The sequence below is a fragment of the Abrus precatorius genome, unplaced genomic scaffold (assembly GCF_003935025.1).
Source record: "Abrus precatorius isolate BTA unplaced genomic scaffold, Abrus_2018 Scaffold6, whole genome shotgun sequence".
In the NCBI taxonomy this organism is placed as follows: domain Eukaryota; kingdom Viridiplantae; phylum Streptophyta; class Magnoliopsida; order Fabales; family Fabaceae; genus Abrus; species Abrus precatorius.
Window position 1 is genome coordinate 18,280,364 of NW_020874406.1, and position 20,002 is coordinate 18,300,365.

General features: G+C 33.4%; 2 protein-coding genes across 3 annotated transcripts; one reads left to right on the forward strand and one right to left on the reverse strand.

Annotated features, from left to right (window-relative positions):
- The first annotated feature begins 345 nt into the window (after positions 1–345).
- LOC113868690 (aconitate hydratase 1) lies at positions 346–8,236 on the forward strand. Of its 2 annotated transcripts, none has more exons than XM_027504508.1 (20): positions 346–625; positions 746–853; positions 1,196–1,356; positions 1,430–1,522; positions 1,627–1,812; positions 1,980–2,141; positions 2,318–2,462; positions 2,572–2,714; positions 2,780–2,836; positions 2,925–3,004; positions 3,466–3,541; positions 4,384–4,569; positions 5,068–5,135; positions 5,230–5,348; positions 5,437–5,558; positions 5,637–5,735; positions 6,314–6,793; positions 7,148–7,246; positions 7,340–7,582; positions 7,691–8,236. In XM_027504508.1, exons 1-20 carry the CDS (start codon positions 622–624, stop codon positions 7,763–7,765), a joined length of 2,706 nt encoding a protein of 901 aa, XP_027360309.1. In that variant the 5' UTR covers positions 346–621; the 3' UTR covers positions 7,766–8,236. The 2 variants fall into 2 exon arrangements, with proteins under 2 accessions (XP_027360309.1, XP_027360310.1); XM_027504509.1 differs by having other exon boundaries at positions 512–625; positions 1,430–1,496; positions 7,691–8,232.
- Positions 8,237–9,446: 1,210 nt separating this feature from the next.
- Positions 9,447–12,548, reverse strand: LOC113869110 (probable prolyl 4-hydroxylase 10). The gene is made up of 8 exons (XM_027505258.1): positions 12,190–12,548; positions 12,017–12,101; positions 11,478–11,575; positions 11,263–11,360; positions 10,787–10,916; positions 10,499–10,686; positions 10,292–10,381; positions 9,447–9,840 (listed from the first exon to the last, which is right to left on the reverse strand). The coding sequence occupies exons 1-7, from the start codon at positions 12,390–12,392 to the stop codon at positions 10,308–10,310; spliced, it is 876 nt and encodes a 291-aa protein (XP_027361059.1). The 5' UTR covers positions 12,393–12,548; the 3' UTR covers positions 9,447–9,840; positions 10,292–10,307.
- Between the last annotated feature and the right edge of the window lie 7,454 nt (positions 12,549–20,002).

Genomic DNA, 20,002 nt, shown 5'->3' on the forward strand with positions numbered 1-20,002 from the left:
ACAATTATCACTATTTTTTGTCACATGAATTAATGAAACACTTATTCATTATTCATATAAGTAAATACATTTATTTATTTTATATTAATTTAATTATTTATTACTATAGATATTTTTTAAATATACTGTGAATTTATGATATATATAATTTTTTAATTTTAATAAATTAGTCATTTATTTATTATAAAATGATAAAAAATAAAATATAATTTTTAAATATATACAATCTGAAAAAAAAAGTATCCAATAGATGAACAAAATTTATAATCAAACCTAAAAAAAGAGTAATGTTAATATAAAATGAAAATATTATTATCAAATATCGATGTTAAGTTGGCGTGTGAATTTTTCCTTTCTCTTGAATTAGTGAGATAATGATAAGAATAGTGAATAAGACGGAGATACCATCGATAAATGATGAGAAGTTCGAAGATATACACTGAATCACAAAACATTGCATAAGCACATGAATCAACGATATTTCAGACGACCAAGCCAAACAGAGACAATTAAATAATACGAAAAATATCACACCAACATTTCCACTTACTTTCACATAGCGCACCCTTTCTCTTCGCTCACCAACTCTCTCTCTCTCTCTCTCTCTCTCTCTCTCGATCCATGGGTAACACGATCCTCTTTCACTTTCACTTCGTTACTTTTTGTCAACCAAACGCGATTCATTTTTCTGATTTTTGTTTTATATTTTGGTTTTCGTTTTGAAATGTTTGGTCGGTTGGTGCAGCTTCTGAAAATCCTTTCAATAGCATTTTGAAGACGCTTGAGAAGCCCGGTGGTGGTGCTGAGTTTGGAAAGTACTATAGCTTACCGGCTCTCAATGATCCTAGAATCGGTGAGTCGCTGATTTTCATTCCGCTGATAATGATTAATGGTTGCTGAAAGAAAATGATCGAGGAAACGCCGTTCGATTTATTTTGTTTTTGGTTTTAGTTTTTGTGTGTTACTTGAAAATTGTTTTGATGGATATTGGCATGACAAGGACTCTGGATTGAGTTCGATGGTTCTATTTATCAATTGCATTGATGAGATCTGTTGCTGTTTTTTTTTTTCTTTTTTTTGTTAATTTGGGAGAGGGATTGCAAAATGTAATGCGGTGATTTCGCTGATGATTGCTGAGTTAAATTTGATTTGTAGAGGTAGAGAATTAATGGTGATATTCATGTGTTTGTCGCAGATAGACTTCCTTACTCTGTCAGAATTCTTTTGGAATCTGCAATCCGTAACTGTGATGAGTTTCAAGTTAAGAGTAATGACGTTGAAAAAATTATTGATTGGGAGAATACCTCTCCAAAGCAGGTGGAGATTCCGTTCAAGCCAGCTAGAGTGCTTCTGCAGGTGAGTAGTACGAAGATATTGATGCTGTTAGCTATGTTTGTGGTATTCACTGAGCTCTGAATGTCAATATCAGGATTTTACTGGGGTGCCTGCTGTCGTTGATCTTGCTTGCATGCGAGATGCGATGAACAAACTTGGTGGTGAGTCTAATAAAATTAACCCCTTGGTAAGCCCCATGCATATGTGTATTAATGGATTTAGATTAATATTGATTTTTTATTTTTCAATGTGTTGGATATGTGTAATGATTTTGAAATTGGATTCCTTTAGGTTCCAGTAGATCTTGTCATTGATCACTCTGTTCAGGTTGATGTGGCGAGATCAGAAAATGCTGTTCAGGCAAATATGGAACTTGAATTCCAAAGAAACAAGGAAAGATTTGGTTTCCTCAAATGGGGTTCAAATGCATTCAATAACATGCTCGTTGTTCCTCCTGGATCAGGCATAGTTCATCAGGTCCATAGCCAGTGATGTGTGTGTGTGTGGATATGTAATATTTGATCTGATTCTGTAATATTTAATTTCAAAATTACTTCTTTTTTTTTAACATATGAAGACAGACTTTCTTATCCATGGATTCCAGTTGTCTTCTGAATCAAGTTTTGCAATTTATATTTTTGCAGGTTAATTTAGAATACCTTGGTAGAGTCGTGTTCAACACAAATGGTGTGCTTTATCCTGACAGTGTTGTTGGAACTGATTCACACACAACTATGATAGATGGCCTGGGTGTTGCTGGATGGGGAGTTGGTGGAATAGAAGCAGAAGCTGCGATGCTTGGCCAGGTATAAGTAACTTTGCTAATTTATTTACTGGGTATTTCTGAAAATTTTCATCTCTCTCCCGTGTAAACAATATGCATGTTGGTTGTTATAATATATTTAGACTTGTGTAGCTCTGGCCAATGGGAAAGTTGTTTTTAGTTGTTACAAATTTTTATTTACCTCTCATATTTTTGCAGCCCATGAGCATGGTCCTACCAGGTGTTGTTGGGTTTAAATTGTTAGGCAAACTACGGGATGGTGTCACAGCTACTGATTTGGTGTTGACTGTTACTCAAATGCTAAGAAAGCATGGGGTTGTTGGCAAGTTTGTGGAGTTTTATGGTAAATACTAATTTATGAAAATGATGCAATGGTATCTTCTTTTTGTATCATTGCCTGTCTAGCTGATTAATATTTCCTTGGATAATTGTTTTTTACCTCCCTTATGCAGGGGAAGGCATGAGTGAACTGTCTTTGGCAGATCGTGCCACCATAGCAAACATGTCTCCTGAGTATGGTGCAACCATGGGCTTCTTTCCTGTGGATCACGTCACTTTGCAATATTTGAAATTGACCGGCAGAAGTGATGAGACTGTAAGTCAACACATATTTCATGGTATTTCAGGTTGTCTACATGTGCTTACATGTCTTTCTTACAGGTTTCTATGATAGAATCCTATTTACGAGCTAATAAGATGTTTGTGGACTACAGTGAGGTATACTATGCATATATATTGTTTATTGAAAGTTATATCTAAAATGTGTGAAAGGACCTCATCTGGCCAAGACTTTGCTATTGTACAGCCCCAAGTGGAGAGAGTGTATTCATCATACTTGGAACTCAATCTTGAGGATGTAGATCCCTGTGTCTCGGGTCCAAAAAGGTAACAAGTCATTGTGTTTTCCACTTAAAGATTAGGGTAAATTATTCTCCCATTTCTTGTATTTTGCATTTACTGCACGTCTTTCCTCTATTAAAAAATTCTACCTAGAACTGCATTGCTTTAGAAAAATTAAAAAACTAATCCCAAAATGCTATTGCTACCCTTGTTCAGTTATATATTTTGAGAAAAGGGAAGAACACATTCATTTGGCTTAGCTGAATTGATACTTAAATTTGGCTACAAAACATTTGTAAGCTACTACGTTATCAAATATTCGTATTCTGACAATCTTGAGGAGTTAGATGTGGTTTTTTATTTGAATGAATACAGTAAAGTTTTGTGCAGGGCTTCAAAATGGAGGGTTTGTATAGTAAGCATGAATTAGATGGGAAAAGGATGAGTTTTATTCTAAAAGTAAATTATATTTTCAGTTTTTTCATGGTGTAAATAAATCCTTTCAGGCCTCATGATCGTGTCCCTTTGAAGGAAATGAAAGTAGATTGGCATGCCTGCCTCAACAATAAAGTTGGGTTTAAGGTATGAACTTCTTGAAATGTGTATTCTATTTTTCATGTCTAAATAAATATATATATAGTAACATAGCTTTATCCATAGCATCTATGGCATCTAAGATTTTATCTCTTCAGTTTTCAAATATGATTTTTTTTAAGGAACTGTACTTTTTTAGCAGCACATCTGTGTGTGTGATGGGGGGGGGGGGGGTTGCCTTGAAATCACCAATGAAATGTGCCAAGTAAGGCACCAGATGGGTTCAGCATCGCTTGTTTGTTTTAGGATCTGCTCTAGGTTTGCACCTTAGGCACATCTTAATGGTTCAAGTGAGGCACACCTTTGGTACCTTATTGATAGTATTAAAAAAAAAAAAAATAGCTCACCTCCCACCTGTTTAATGTGCTAACTGTGGTTCTAAAAGATGTAAAATAGTCCAACACACACACACACACACACAACACATGCATGAATGCATATACTATTTTACTTGAATATTTTATTTTTAATATGAATAATGTGCTTGTTCAAGTAATTCATGAAGCAAATTAATGCAAAATAGTCATATATTTTACAGTACTTTTTTAAAAATAATTTTCACACCTATTTTTCATGAAGTATGCACTTATTGGTGTCTCTCACTTTACGGGTGTTAAAACTGCCTTGCACCTCAATAATGACCTTTACCTTTGACTACCTCTGGTGAAATTTGAACTAATATCACTGCAGATTCATTACCTCTTCCAGGAAGTCAAATAGTGCAATTGACTATATATACTTATCCTAGGGAAATGATTTTAGTATTTTGTGCCACATTACAGCTTTAATCATTATTGTTGTTTGAGATTTATAATATTGCATAATTTCAGGGTTTTGCTGTACCAAAAGAATCTCAGGAGAAGGTTGTGGAGTTTGCATTTCATGGGACACCAGCACATCTTAGACATGGGGATGTTGTTATAGCGGCTATCACCAGCTGTACGAATACTTCAAATCCCAGTGTAATGCTTGGTGCTGCATTGGTTGCAAAGAAAGCATGTGAATTGGGATTGGAGGTTAGTAGATGGCTCCACATTTTGTACCTTCATCATCATTATGATTTAACTCAATTATGATATGCTCACACATATTATGTACATAAATTGAATGAGCAGATACTCTGATGCTATAATTGGGCTGTGTGAGAGTATAGACAGGCTTGATCTGGATTTTACTTAAATTGTCTAAATGTATATATATCTTTATAACATTATCACGTACAATGACATTGCATCCTTGAGATCCCCAAACAAAAGATTAAGAAGGAAGACCATGTGTTTAACATTTGACTTGGCTGTTGTAGAACTTAGTACATCTTTGTATTCTTGTTGCTTTCCCATTTCTGAACAATGTTGAAGTTACAGTGGCAACTATTTTAGGCTTCCTTTTGTTTTCTAGTAGTTAGATTCATATTTGATAGAATACATGAGATGAGCTTTAATTTCTTTTTCCCCAATGTTGTTTGATGCTGCTAATTGTTTGCTATTGTTTCACAAATTGATATTAACTATCAGGTGAAGCCATGGATTAAAACAAGTCTTGCTCCAGGTTCTGGTGTTGTAACTAAGTATTTGCAGCGGAGGTATTATTTTTTAGAATATAGTCAAGTGTATAAATTCACAAAATGGTGGAATTCACATTTAGGTGGCTAAACGATTCCTGACTGGCTTCTGCAGTGGCTTGCAAAAGTATTTGAATCAGCTAGGGTTTCATATAGTTGGGTATGGATGCACCACATGCATTGGAAATTCAGGGGACATTGATGAAGCTGTTGCATCTGCAATTACTGAAAATGGTACATATCCTTGTGTAAGTAGTATTTTCTTAGTACTCACTTAGGAGTCTCTCAGGTTACCTAAGCATTGGTTTTCTGAATATTCCAGATATAGTAGCTGCAGCCGTATTGTCTGGAAATAGGAACTTTGAGGGCCGAGTTCACCCATTAACAAGGGCTAATTATCTTGCTTCTCCTCCTCTTGTTGTTGCCTATGCCCTTGCTGGCACAGTATGTGGCTTGTAAATTGATTCCAAGTATGAATTTCAAAGCTTGCTATACTTTTTAATTTGGCACACTATTCTGCAGGTGAACATTGACTTTGATACTGAACCCATTGGGATAGGGAAGGATGGAACAAAGATCTTCTTCAGAGATATTTGGCCATCCAGTGAAGAAATAGCTAATGTAAGTGCCTCAATGTATATTTAGCTATTGCTTTTTCTTATATTAAATTGGAGCTTTCACAAGAGTGAGGACTTCTATCAATTTACTCTCTATTCCAATGTGCTATATGACTTCTTCCACGTAAAGCACTTCATTTTTTTTTTCTCGAAGACTATTCCTTAAATTTAGTCAATATCAAATTACCCTATTATCAATACCAAAACTTTCCATATCTGTAAATTTACAATTCATAAATTTTGAATTTTATCACATTATATCTAATTAGTAGTTAATTCACATAATTTACTCGTTAAATCTAAAAGTCTTATCTCTTAAATTTTTTTTCTTATGCAACAATAATTCCAAAAAGAACAGAACTTGAGTAATAAAACACCAGGTTATTTTGTTCTCTAAATAAAATTGGAGTTTTACCTAAATATTACATAGGTTATCGATCATGTCAGGAATATGTAATTGTTTAAAAAATATAATTTTTAAAAGAATGAGACATCAGATCTGGTTGGAGCAACCTAAAGTACTACCCATCTTGTTCCTACAATATGTTGCATATAAATTGTTCATATTTGTCCAATTTTCAGGTTGTACAGTCAAGTGTGCTGCCTGATATGTTTAGGGATACATATAATGCAATCACCAAAGGCAATCCCATGTGGAATAATTTATCTGTTCCATCAGGCACTCTTTATGCATGGGACCCTACATCAACTTATATTCATGAGCCACCTTATTTTAAAGATATGAACATGTCTCCCCCTGGTGCTCATGGGGTGAAGAATGCTTACTGTTTGCTCAACTTTGGAGACAGTATTACAACAGATCACATTTCTCCAGCTGGCAGCATACATAAGGACAGTCCTGCCGCCAGATACCTTATTGAACGTGGGGTTGATAGACGAGACTTCAACTCCTATGGAAGTCGCCGTGGTAATGATGAGGTGATGGCACGGGGAACTTTTGCCAATATTCGCCTTGTCAACAAATTCTTGAATGGAGAAGTTGGACCTAAAACCATTCATATTCCCTCTGGGGAGAAGTTATCAGTTTTTGATGCTGCGATGGTAATTTTTCTGAACTGTGCCGTATTTACGCAACAGATATCTCCACCTACTGTGCATGTGTTAATTTTGATTTCTGGTTGGAGAAGATTGTTGATGTTGTGATCTGATATTTTGTTGTTCATGGGTATCAAATTACGAAAATGGATAAATTGGAGAAAGATAAATTCCCAAAATTTATGATTTCAATTACTTTTTAATCCAAGAACTAAAACAGCTGACCCAAAGATTTTAATTTGGTTTCTTGTTATGCTTCATATTGACTCCGAGGTAGATTGCAAATGCTCCATGTGTGCATCAAATTTTAAACATTTCAACCTTTGTTTCCTTTTGGTATTGACACTACTTAATTGTCAGAAATACAAGACCGAGGGGCATGATATGATTATCTTAGCTGGAGCTGAATATGGTAGTGGAAGTTCCCGTGATTGGGCTGCAAAGGGGCCAATGCTACTGGTACATTCTGGTGGCCATTCTGCTCTGACCGATTTGTTTGTGTATATTCTGTTGGTTTTGTGTAATTCTGTATCTGTTTATTATCATTTCTAGGGCGTGAAAGCTGTCATAGCAAAAAGTTTTGAAAGGATTCACCGAAGTAATTTGGTGGGAATGGGTATCATTCCTCTGTGTTTTAAGCCTGGGGAGGATGCTGAGACTCTTGGATTGACTGGCCATGAACGTTACACCATTGATCTTCCAAGCAGTGTGAATGAAATACGACCTGGTCAAGATGTCACAGTGGTGAAGGATGACGGGAAGACATTTGTATCTACCCTGAGATTTGATACAGAGGTTATATTTTATCCTTCATCTATTAATGGTAGTATCTGTTTGTTGTGCTTTGCTCTTATTCCTTGAGATTCTCTTTTTTCCTGCTGATGTTTGGTTACTTCATTGCAGGTTGAACTAGCTTACTTTAACCATGGAGGCATCTTACAATATGTCATCCGAAACTTGGTCGATGCTAAACATTGAATTGGATACATACCAGGTTTGCGGGTTGAATTGCTAGCACCCACTGGTGCTCATTTTTAGCTTTGGTCAAATAATCTAGTATGGGTCAGCAAAGGTCCTTTCAATTAGTGTGGGAGGAAATCCATGCTATTCAGCTATTCAAATAAACCAAGGAACTTGATGGCTGCTAGTGCTACAAGAAAGAGTTGGTCTGTGTCGTTTGTTCAGGAAATGTGATTTTTTTTTTTCAGTCTGTCTGTCTCGATGAAAAATCCTTGTTAAAGAAATGCGATTTATAAATAGTTTTACAGTTTTGAGTTTTTAGGAAACAATGCCCTTCTAGTTCTGCCACCCGACTATGAGATTGAGAATATCAGGAATATTTGTTGAAATTGTGAGCGGTGTGCCCTAAAATACTGAGGGGTGAATGGTCGTAACTTTGTATAATCAAAGCTTGAAGCCTTAATCTTAACAATTGAGCTTAAAAGGACATTGTGACCTGCTACAGCTGGAAAGCATTTCCCAAGAGACAAGGCAGTTACTCGAGAAATGATTATAGACTGGGTCTCAAGCACGGTAAAACAAAATTGAGAATGAGTTTGCTCCTAATCTGAGTAATATTGCGCGTAAAAATGTTTGAGATGGGGAATTTTTATTTTTTTTTAGAATTTTTCACAAACCATAAAAACTAATTCTTTCAAAATTATCTAATCTCTCCTAGAAAAGCAGGCGACTCGTCGAATATTATCATAGCTAACAAACCTAGATTGAGCTTTTAAAAAGGTTTATGAAGACGTTGTTATTTAGGTCTATTCGGCCTATTATGAAGAGTTATTATTTTTCATATATAGTTCAAAATTTGATATTTATAAAATTTAATACTTGTAAACTAATATATTGTATAAATGTTATTTTTTGGATAAAACTTATTTTTAATGTTAAAAAATATGGTTTTATTTATTTAGTTCTCTAGATACATTAGTTATGAATTTTAGAATTTTTATTTTTATTTTTTTAACATCTCTATCACTGCTTACTATGATGTAACATGTTAATCACATTACTTTTAAGTACTGTTTTTAAAACCAAACTAGTGATTGCACAAGTGAAAGCACTAGTTCACGGTTTAATAATTCGATCATGGTTGAACTAGCATCAAACCGGTGATAATTAAATGATACTTGTTAATATTATATAGTAAATTAACAAAATATTTAAAAGATGAAAATTTAATGATATCTATATAAATTTAAAATATATCGACTTTAATTTTATATATAATATAATAATTTCATTAAAAGTTATACTCATTTAATTTTTTTTTTTTAAAAAGAAATCTGTTGACTGTGATGCTAATTCCTATCACCTATATTTAATATACAAAAATGTTTACCTAAGAACACCTTGCCCACAAAGGTATGTATAGACAAATGTAGGTTACAGTCATTCCATCGCTAGAGTTAATATGTTCTGTATAATTTTTAAATTAAAATAATATTGGTCCCTTAAAAATTTACATTTTTTCTCATTTAAACCCTCATGCGTTTAAGATAAAACGTATAAGTTGCAAGACTATAAGTATAATATTAATTTTTTAAAATTTAAAATTAATATATTAAATAACACGAATAAGGACGGGTTGGATGGTAAAATATCCATACCAACATCCATCTCCATAATTTTTTTGCTGGTAAATATTTTTCAAAAAATACCCATCGTAAATATTTTTTTAAAAAGTACCCCATTGGGTTTAGGTCCAATTACCATCCATACAATACAAGCTGACATATAACAACGATTACAACACAAAGGTAAAGGAAGCTCCAAGGAAAAAGCTGGTATACTCGTTCCATCTATTGGTTTCATACATTTCTTGAACATCCCTAATTTAATACATAATTTTTTATTATTATATTTGCTAGTAACATAAATGAAAAGGGTAGGGAAAAAATGAGTTAGCTTACAGAAGAACATCCAAAATTACAGAATGCCACGTCATGCTGTAAATATTTCCTTCAAGATCTGAAGATTATCGCAGAAAGTTTTAGCTCAGACTTCAAAATAGCACACCATTGGCTAGATGAATTCAGACAAGCCTGAAAAATAAGGTAATCAACGTGAAAGGTGATCAACAATACTAGCATATTAAATATATCAAACTAAAGGCAACAAACTGAGAATAATGCCAAGCAAGGCACACTATTGAGCTGTAAATACTAAATACAGTTCTGCAAACAATATTAAATGTGACGTACACAGAGATCAATTTTCCAATTTTAGCAATCTTAATCCTAAAGAATATTCTAACCTACCTCTCTACATGAGCATATATTCTGTGATCTTAAATTCAATTGAATCCAAGAACTTAAGAACTTGGCGAACATGATAGTTCGCACAAATCAACTCTTATGATTACATTTTGTGTAAAACTATATTAAATGCATGCAATCCGTTGGCTAATTAATACTAATGTTAAATATTGCCAACAAGCATGAATATCTTGCCTTAACTGTATTGACAGTATCACAAGAAAGGGGAGATAAATACCTTTAGTAATGTATATTCAAGCTTTGTATTCATCGACACGCATCCATTTGGTACTTGACCACTTATTACCCTTAATCACTGGACAACCACCTGAAAATGATCAAGAAAACAGTTTTGCCAATTTAATCTCCTTTAGTCCTCTATTAAAGTTTATTGTTATATAGCAGCACAAATATGGTAATAATGAAAATAATAAGAGAAACTAACCATGCAAGCTTGATGGATCTAATGTTGCATCCGGCTTCATGCTCCAAAAAAGTAAAGCATCACCCCTCTTTGGCTTAATTGAAAGTCCTTTTTTTCCACAATCAGAAAGCTCATTCCACCATGGCACGGAACTAAAATTCCCTTTGGCTGCTGGGAACACTGTCTCACCCCCTTCTTCCACATCTGTACTGAAAAATTAAAATACAAAAGCAACAGAGTATGAAAACCTGTCCTCATATCCAAGAGAACTTGAACTTAATAACTAAGTGTGCACATGATATCACTTACAGGTACATCAGTAGTGTTGCTATACGCTGACCCCCATTCTTAGTGTTAAACTCATCAAGAAAGTAGTCATAGTGAGGCTCATATTTTTGTCCAACTTCATAGTGTAGAACTTGAAGCCCTTCACCATGCTCTGTACATTGTGAGTCATAATTTATGTAATGCTTTGCAAAGTATTTAATATTAAATAATCTACTATCCTAGATCATAGAATAGAAAGGCAGGTGGAAAAGGAAACTGAAAATACTCCACTGAAACATGCATAACATCTCAAACTACTCAACAATTCTAAATCACAGACAAAATGATCACTGGAGAAAGAGACTTTATGGTACACTAATATAACAGTTAGATACTATTGTAGACTTTAACACATAGGAGAAACATAAAAAACAGCACCAGCATCAAACCCTTCACTGGTTCATTTTATTAATAATACAAAGTTTGTAAAAAAGATATAAGAGTTGCAAAATACTTACCTACAGGGATAAAAGTAAAGTCTGCAATTCTTTTCTCAATATTCCTGACAACCTTATCACGACCTCTAGCCAGAAAAGTTCCAGAGCTTGTACGCACTCTAAATGTTAAAGGAATATGTAATGTTAAGGTTTGTCATATGGCAGTCTAAATGACACAAGAAATTATTATCAATATCAAAGGACACTTAATAGAGAAAAATAGAAAATAATCCAACCTGCTGTCTTTACTCTTTCCAGTTTCGCTATCCACAACCGTTGACTTGTGCATACTTGGCTTTGCTATTTCAATGAGATACTCGCATTCCTCCTTTGTCTACCCAGATTATTCAGCTAAGCTTTAGTATTTGGAAGATGAGACATTAAAATGCATCATACTAAATTATTATTGCTCCAAGGGAGCACAAGCCTTAACCAACAGTTAAACATAAGATCATCCCATCATGCTAAAGTCAAATTCAAAAGCACAAATTGAACATTGTGCCAAGCATTGTTTAGCCAAGGAAAACAAACAGTTATGGTGATATCATAATCATCAAAGTGAAAGAAAGACAAATTCATCATCATAAACTACAAGGAATTAAAAGACTCTGAACTGTTGTATCGAGAAAAAATCCTAGTACTAAACCCTAATTCTATTCCTCTTCATTCACAATATCGTTACCCTAATTGCATTAGATCCTTAACATAAGATCCAGTGAAATTACCAAATACGGAATCTGAAAACGGAACGCATTTGCTATAACGAGAAACTAACCAGAAAATTATGATAAACAAAAGCTCTAGGCTCCCACGATATTACTTCAACCCACTGTTCTCCCCTCTCATCGTCACCATCGGTTCTGATTAGAAAACGAAACGTACGAATAAGATAGATAATCAATTTGAATACGAAAATTAACAGAAGAGGAAGAAGGTGAAGTGAGATACCTATCGAGTGTGTTTCGAGCAATGGAAGTAAGATCGTTAGGTTTGGGCAAATTGGAGCGTGAGGAGTTAGGGATGGAGAGGATTCCGAGAGCAAGGAGAATGAGAACGAGGAAGGTGAAGATAAGTAACAAAGTGAGGATGAGCGTAGATGAAGAGGATGATGACTTTCGCTGTGGAAGCCGAGAGTATCTTGGTTTCGCCATTGTCGTTGTGCTCTCAGATCTGGAATTCGATGAAATGAAATCAACACTTGGATTTGAATATGTGTAATGGAACACTATGTCAAATGTCAATATTCCTGTACTCTCTGGACCAGAGACGGTGGAACAAAAGATAAGTTTCTTTCTTCTCTTCGTATTTACTACAGTACTATACAACAATTATGTTGATTAATACCCTTTTTTATTAATTTTTAATAAATAATTTCTGTTTTTTAGTTTTGAAAGAGGTTCTTTGGGAATAATTGTTGTCTTTAAAAAAAAAAATGTCAATATAACTTTATTAAAATTTACTATATAATATATAATAGTATTTCAAATTTCTCTGTACTATAACTATAGTAGATAAAATTTAGGGGGAAAAAAGCTTGTTGTCCATCGGATTTCATCTAAAGTATCACCAAAGTGGGAAGGGATAATATTTAATTATGTTATACTTCAATGTTTAAACATCATTTTTTTTTGTTTCTCATGCCATTTTTGAACTAAAAAAGAATAAGATTATTAAAATTTTCAAAATTACATTTTAAAAAAACTATATGGTTATGTATTCAGAATTCAAACCAGATTTAATAAGTTAATATAATTCTTTATTAATATCCATTGAAGTATTAAATGGTAAACTTATATATATATATATATCAATGGATATTAATAAAGAATTATATTAACTTATTATATATATATATATATTACTTCATGAAAAAAATTATTCAAAAAATTGAGTTTGATAAGAAAATTGATATTAAATAGTTATTAAAAACTTATTTAATTATACAATAAATAGTTTGCATTCGATTATACACATAGAGATAGTTTCCGTGTGTGTTTAAATTCGTGTTTAAATAATCATTGATTCATGTTTATTTTAATATTATTACTTATAATTTTGTATTTGATTTACCTTCGCATGATTTTAAACATGTTTTCAAACATGCATGTAATTTTATATTCATTATAATCAAAATACGTTAAATATAATTTCTTAATCTCAACAAAATCAATTCTAATTTTCGTACAAACCTTTAGGCAGATGAAGTTAAATGTAAGCGTTATTTGTTTTACTTTGTTAAACAAAATTATTTAATTTTATACTAAAGCTTGATTGTAAAAAACTAACTTAAGCACACAACTTTCATAATTATAATGATTAAACTATTTACATTTTTAGGTTGACGGAAAGGAGTGCTACTTTTGTTTCTCTTTTTTTTTTTTTCGGGTTTAATTCAGCATAAAATTAGCTAGCAGAGGCAGAGGATGATAAGGTAGATACGAAAAACAACTTCTCTCTGATTATTAAAAAAGAAAAAAAAGAACTTCTCTGACTAATTATGCATTTGTGTCAAAATATTCTTAAACTAATGTCTAATGGAGTGTGGGGTAAAATAATTTAAATATGGTAAAATATAAATAATATACACAAAATATGATTTGTTGGCAAATTTATGTGAACACGGTGTTTCAAAAATTGCTATTGGCGAGATATTTTGGAGACCGAATGACATGGATATCTGAAAAATTGCCACTAACGATGTTTGACCACATTGCAAGGGATCTTTCAAAAATTGCCATTGGCGACCGACTTTATGGCAATTGCCTATAAATACCGAGTTCTTCATTCTTTGTAAGTTGCAAGAGTAAGATTTTAGATAAAGAGTAAGCGGAGAGGAAACATTTTAAATAGAGAAAGTGAGTTTATCATTAGAAAAAAAATGAGTGTACTTTAATTGATTTACTTTAATTGTGAGATTATTACAAATACTTGTGAAGATGTGAAGTAAACTGACCAGCAAGTGTATTAGTGTTGTTGTAGCAAGTTATAAAAAATCTTAGAATTAAATTGAGTTCCAAGTATCGTTTCCAGGGAATAAAGTTCTCAATTACCATTTCACAAGATCACAATTAGTTGAGCTTAACAAATTTCAGATGAATTTAGTATGAATGTATCAAAAACTAATTTAGAAAGCAAAACAGAACACTTAGCATGAAAGTATGTAGTAAACAGATATAGAAAGAGTAGTTAGGAAATTGTTTCACCAAAACTTCAACATTGAATCAATAAAGTTTTTAACTTTCAAGCATTTAGATGGAATGACAATCAGTTTTACGTTCTATTAATCAAAGGACAATCCCTTGCCCAATGAATCTAGCATCTAATTAAATCTCTCTAATCCCTTAGATCTAATCCAATTAAATGCTGCATTAAGTTTGAGAAACCAAAAGATTGCAAGATTAAGATATCTTATCCCTAAGAAACCAGTAACCTTGGCAATTGATTCAAATATGAGAAACAAATTCAATTCCCATTGATAAGAGTTCCTTTATGATTAGTTAATCAAATTTCCATTCAATCACTACTTTAACAATAGAATCAATCACTCAATCCAATCCAAAACTCAAAGTTCAGATCCAAAATCAATTCAACATTTCCATTTCACATCCACAGTTCCTAACTACAAAGAGTTAAACAAACATTACAAAAAGAGAAGAGAAGAGAAGAGGAGAAGAGAAGAGGAGAGGAGAAGAGAATGAACAAAGAAGAAACATCTTCAAGCCAATCTCTAATTTGATCCCTCAAGAAATGAAGCTTGGTGTTTGTCCTCAATCTCCCTCTCTGACTTTCTCAACAGCAAAAACAAATGGAAAATGAAAAATGAACAAAAGATTACAAAATTCCTGAGCTAACTGTCTTTTATAGAATTCTTGCTCTGCTGGCGTGATCACTTTCACCAGCAATAGTAATCACGCAGAGGCTGGTTTGGAAACTCTAAGATTGGAATGATCACTTTTATGGACAATAGTGAACACGCAGAGGTTAATTCTTCATTTTCACTTGCGCGTGTTCACTTTTGTTGAAAATAGTAGCCACGTGTACTTCAAAGTGTTCACTTTTGTTAAAAATAGTAGCCACGCAGAAGCTTCCCTTGCTTATATCATGCGCGTGTTCACTTTGATAGGAGAAACTCTTTCTCCTCAAGGATCGATGCTTATAGTAATCGATCTGACTTTGTCTCTGCTAGAAGATCTTTTTCTTCTAGATCTTATGTTAGACCTGATATTCCTAGGTCTGTTAATCATGACCCTTCTCTAAATCTTCAAGGTTTAGACACTTCTTCTAGGATTCCTAGAAATGTTTATCAGACTTCTGAAAAAGAAGACGAAAATCAGAGTATCCAATCTCCAACTTACTCTTCCCTTAATGAGTCTTATGATGTTATCTCATAAATTCATTATAGATAAGGAAACCCTTAGGAAAGATTTCTACTCTGAGGAATGGAAACCTCAAAGAGAGTGGTTCTTTCAAAATTATAGGGGAAAAGACAGGTCTGCTATCCAAGAGAAATTCTATCAATTTCTTGAAAAAGTCAAACAAAATATTCCATTCTTTGATTGGTATCATGCTTATACCATTCGAAATAATATTAATTATCCCTGGCAAGAAGATGTTATTAGTACCTCCTCTGCTAATGTTATAACCTGGCAAATCAAAGACGGACAAATAGTCCAAAGTGATTTACCGCCCACATCTCAATACCAATTGCCTAATTTGAAAGACAAAGGCGGTAACCCTGTTACTGCTACTCCTTTTAAGTCTAAAAATCCTGATGAGTCTATCACTCCTCATGACATCTAAGGCCTCATGGAACAGGCCAATTATACCAATAAATACCTTCAGGTTTTAGGTGAGAAAATCTATGTTAATCCTGTCAAACCAAAAATTGAAGAAACTACTTCTTCATCCTCCCAACCACAATTAGAAAAACCTCTATTTAAACCTTTTAAGATCAGCGCCAAAGCTAAGCAGAAAATCTTAGAACTCAGGCAAAAAGAGAAAACCAAAATAAATGAGGAAAACCAAAACGAGTTGCTTAGTAAAATTACTAGCCTCCTCACTACCATTCCTGACACTCCTCAGCCCTTTGAAGAATCTAGTGCTAAACCCAGGACTAGGTCTCTCGCCAAAACTATCAATGCCATCTCTAAGGCTGATTCAGAACATTGTTCTGAAACAGACTCTGTCTTAGCCATTAATCCAATCAATAATTGGAAAAATTCTTCCAAGCTTTATTATAATAAAGCTACTGCTCCTGATCTTATTTTAGAAGAAAAACAAGATTTTATTCAAAGTTTTAATTCTAATGATATTTATATTTGGAATATCGATGGATTATCTGAATATAATATCATTGCCAAGCTTCAAAATATGTCGGTTGTCGCTATGGGCTATTTTACTAACCAAAATATGCCTGAAGACACCATTGTCTATATTCTCGTTGCCGGTTTTACTGGCCAACTCAAAGGTTGGTGGGATAATTATCTCACTGAAGCTGACAGAGATAACATTCTCTCTGCAGTTAAAATTAATGATAAAGGGAAAACCATTGTCAGTGACAATGAGCATCTCCCTGATGCTGTGTATACGTTATTATACACAATATCCCAATATTTCCTAGGTGATCCTTCTCTTTGGAGAGAGAGATCTGGTGAGTTACTTTCAAAACTCAAGTGTGATTCCTTAGAACATTTCAAGTGGTATAAAGATACCTTTATGTCTAGGGTCCTTACTAGGGAAGATTGCAACCAAGCCTATTGGAAAGAAAAATATCTTGATGGTCTTCCTAAAGCATTCGGAGATCTTATTAGAAGTAAACTCCGAAGTCGTTCTCCCACTGGAGAAATCAATTATGATAATTATGATTATGGTCAGCTTACTGCTATCATTATCCATAGCGGTATTAAAGCCTGCCAGAAAGATAAACTCCAAAAACAGCTTGCTAAAGAAAAAACTTTGAGCAAGAAAGAATTAGGTTCATTCTGCGAGCAGTTTGGTCTTCCATCCTACTCTCCCAAAAGAAAGAAACATGCCCCTAAGAAAGAGGCTGTAGAACCTTACAAAAAGCCCTATAAGCGCAGGTACAATAGAAAACCCAGTCCTAAGAAACAAGGGGATAATGTCATCCCCACCAATATTCCCAAAAAACCTAGAACAGGCGTAACCTGTTACAATTGTGGTAAACCTGGCCATATTAGTAAGTATTGCAGGCTAAAGAAAAAGATTAGTAGCCTCAATCTAGAGCCTTCTTTAGAGGACCAAATCAATAATCTCCTGGCTAATACCTCTGATGAAGATTCTAATAAAGAATCTGAAGAAGAGGTCAACCAAATTCAAGATGATGATCAAGCTTCTTCTTCTGACAGCGATGAAACTCCAGAAATCAATGTTTTGACAAAAGAACAAGATCTTCTTTTTGAAGCTATAAGCTCTATTTCAGATTTTCAAGAAAGAAAAGAATTTTTAAACAAATTCAAAGAGGTTTTAGAAAATAAACCTAAACCTAAAGAATATTTTACCTCAAACAAATTTGATATTACAGATATTTTCAAAAGATTAGAAAAGAATTCTAATATTAAACCAACCACTATTCAAGATCTCCAGATTGAGATAAATAATCTCAAAAAAGAGATCAGAGAAATCAAAGATCAACAACAAATTCATCAAGTTATTCTTTCTCAGATAGATGATGATTCTGACATTAAGAAAGTAGAACTTCCTGAGGATAATGATTCTGTAAAGGTTGATTCTGATAATCCAGAAGAAACTTTTATGTGTTTGATCAACAAGGTCAAAATACAAAAATTTTACATTAATATCAGAATCGTTATTAATGATTTTGTTCTTGACACTTTGGCCCTTTTTGATACAGGTGCTGATTCAAATTGTATTTTAGAAGGATTAATTCCTACAAAATATTTTGAAAAAACCTCTGAAAAACTCAGCACTGCTAGTGGTTCAAAACTGAAAATTAATTATAAGCTTTCTAAAGCTGTAATTGAAAATCAAGAACTTAAGATTGAAACAAACTTTCTTCTTGTTAAAAATTTAAAAAACGAAGTTATTTTGGGAACACCTTTCATAAAGGCTCTTTTCCCTTTGCAAATTTCGAGAGATGGTATATCCACTCGACATTTAGGGAAACAAATAACCTTCAAATTTTCTAATAAGCCCTTTACAAAAAATATTAATTTTATTCAAAACAAAGTTAATCAGATTAACTTTTTAAAAGAAGAAGTTTCTTTTGCTAATATTGATAAACAATTATGTAATTCTTCACTACAAAAGAAAATCCAGTCTCTTTTAAACAAAATCCAAACTTCTATATGTTCTGACCTACCCAGCGCTTTCTGGAATAGGAAAAAACATATTGTCAGTCTCCCTTATGAATCAGGATTCAAAGATACCCAGATTCCCACTAAAGCCAGACCAATTCAGATGAATGAAGAACTCCTTCATTATTGTCAGAAAGAGATTACAGATCTCTTAGACAAAAATCTTATTAGGAAAAGCAAGAGTCCTTGGTCTTGCTCTGCTTTTTATGTTAATAAACCTGCTGAGATTGAGAGAGGTACTCCCAGACTTGTCATCAATTACAAATCCCTCAATCAAGCCCTTCAATGGATTAGGCATCCTATCCCCAATAAAAAAGATCTTCTTAACAGACTTAATTCTGCTAAGATCTTTTCAAAATTCGATATGAAATCTGGATTTTGGCAAATCTAAATTTTCAAAAATGATAGGTACAAAACTGCCTTTACTGTTCCTTTTGGGCATTACGAATGGAATGTTATGCCCTTTGGTCTAAAAAATGCTCCTTCTGAATTTCAAAAAATCATGAATGACATTTTCAATCCTTACTCAAAATTTGTCATTGTCTACATTGACGATGTTTTAATTTTTTCCCAATCCATTGATCAACATTTTAAACATATAAATGTTTTTATCAATGTTATTAAACAAAACGGTCTTGCCGTTTCAAAATCAAAAATTAGTCTCTTTCAAACCAATATCAGATTCCTTGGACATAATATCCACCAAGGTACCATTATCCCTATCAGTAGGTCCATTGAATTTACTGATAAATTTCCTGACAGGATTCTTGATAAAACCCAATTACAGAGATTTTTGGAATGTCTCAATTACGTAGGAGATTTCATCCCCCACCTAAATAACATCATCAAGCCTTTACATGATAGGCTTAGGAAGAATCCTCCCCCTTGGACTGATGTCCACACTAATGTCATTAAAGAAATCAAAAACAAAGTCAGGAAGATAAATTGCCTATATCTTCCCATCCCCCAAGCCTTCAAAATCGTTGAAACTGATGCCTCAGACTTAGGTTATGGAGGCATTCTTAAACAAAAAATCGAGTCTCATGAGCATATCATTGCATACACTTCAAAACATTGGAATTCTGCACAACAGAATTATTCTACTGTTAAAAAGGAAGTTTTGGCAATTGTTTTATGCGTTTCAAAATTCCAATCTGATTTATTAAACCAAAAATTTTTAATTAGGGTAGACTGCAAGTCTGCCAAAGAAATTTTACAAAAAGATGTTAAAAATCTTGCCTCAAAACAAATTTTTGCGAGATGGCAAGCAATTTTAAGTGTTTTTGATTTTGACATAGAATATCTCAAAGGCACTTCAAACTCCCTTCCTGATTATCTTACCCGTGAATATTTACAGGATAAGTAAAATGCCTAGAAAGGCAGTTACCCCTTCTAGGGGAGGGACCACCAGAGGCGGCAAAGTCAGA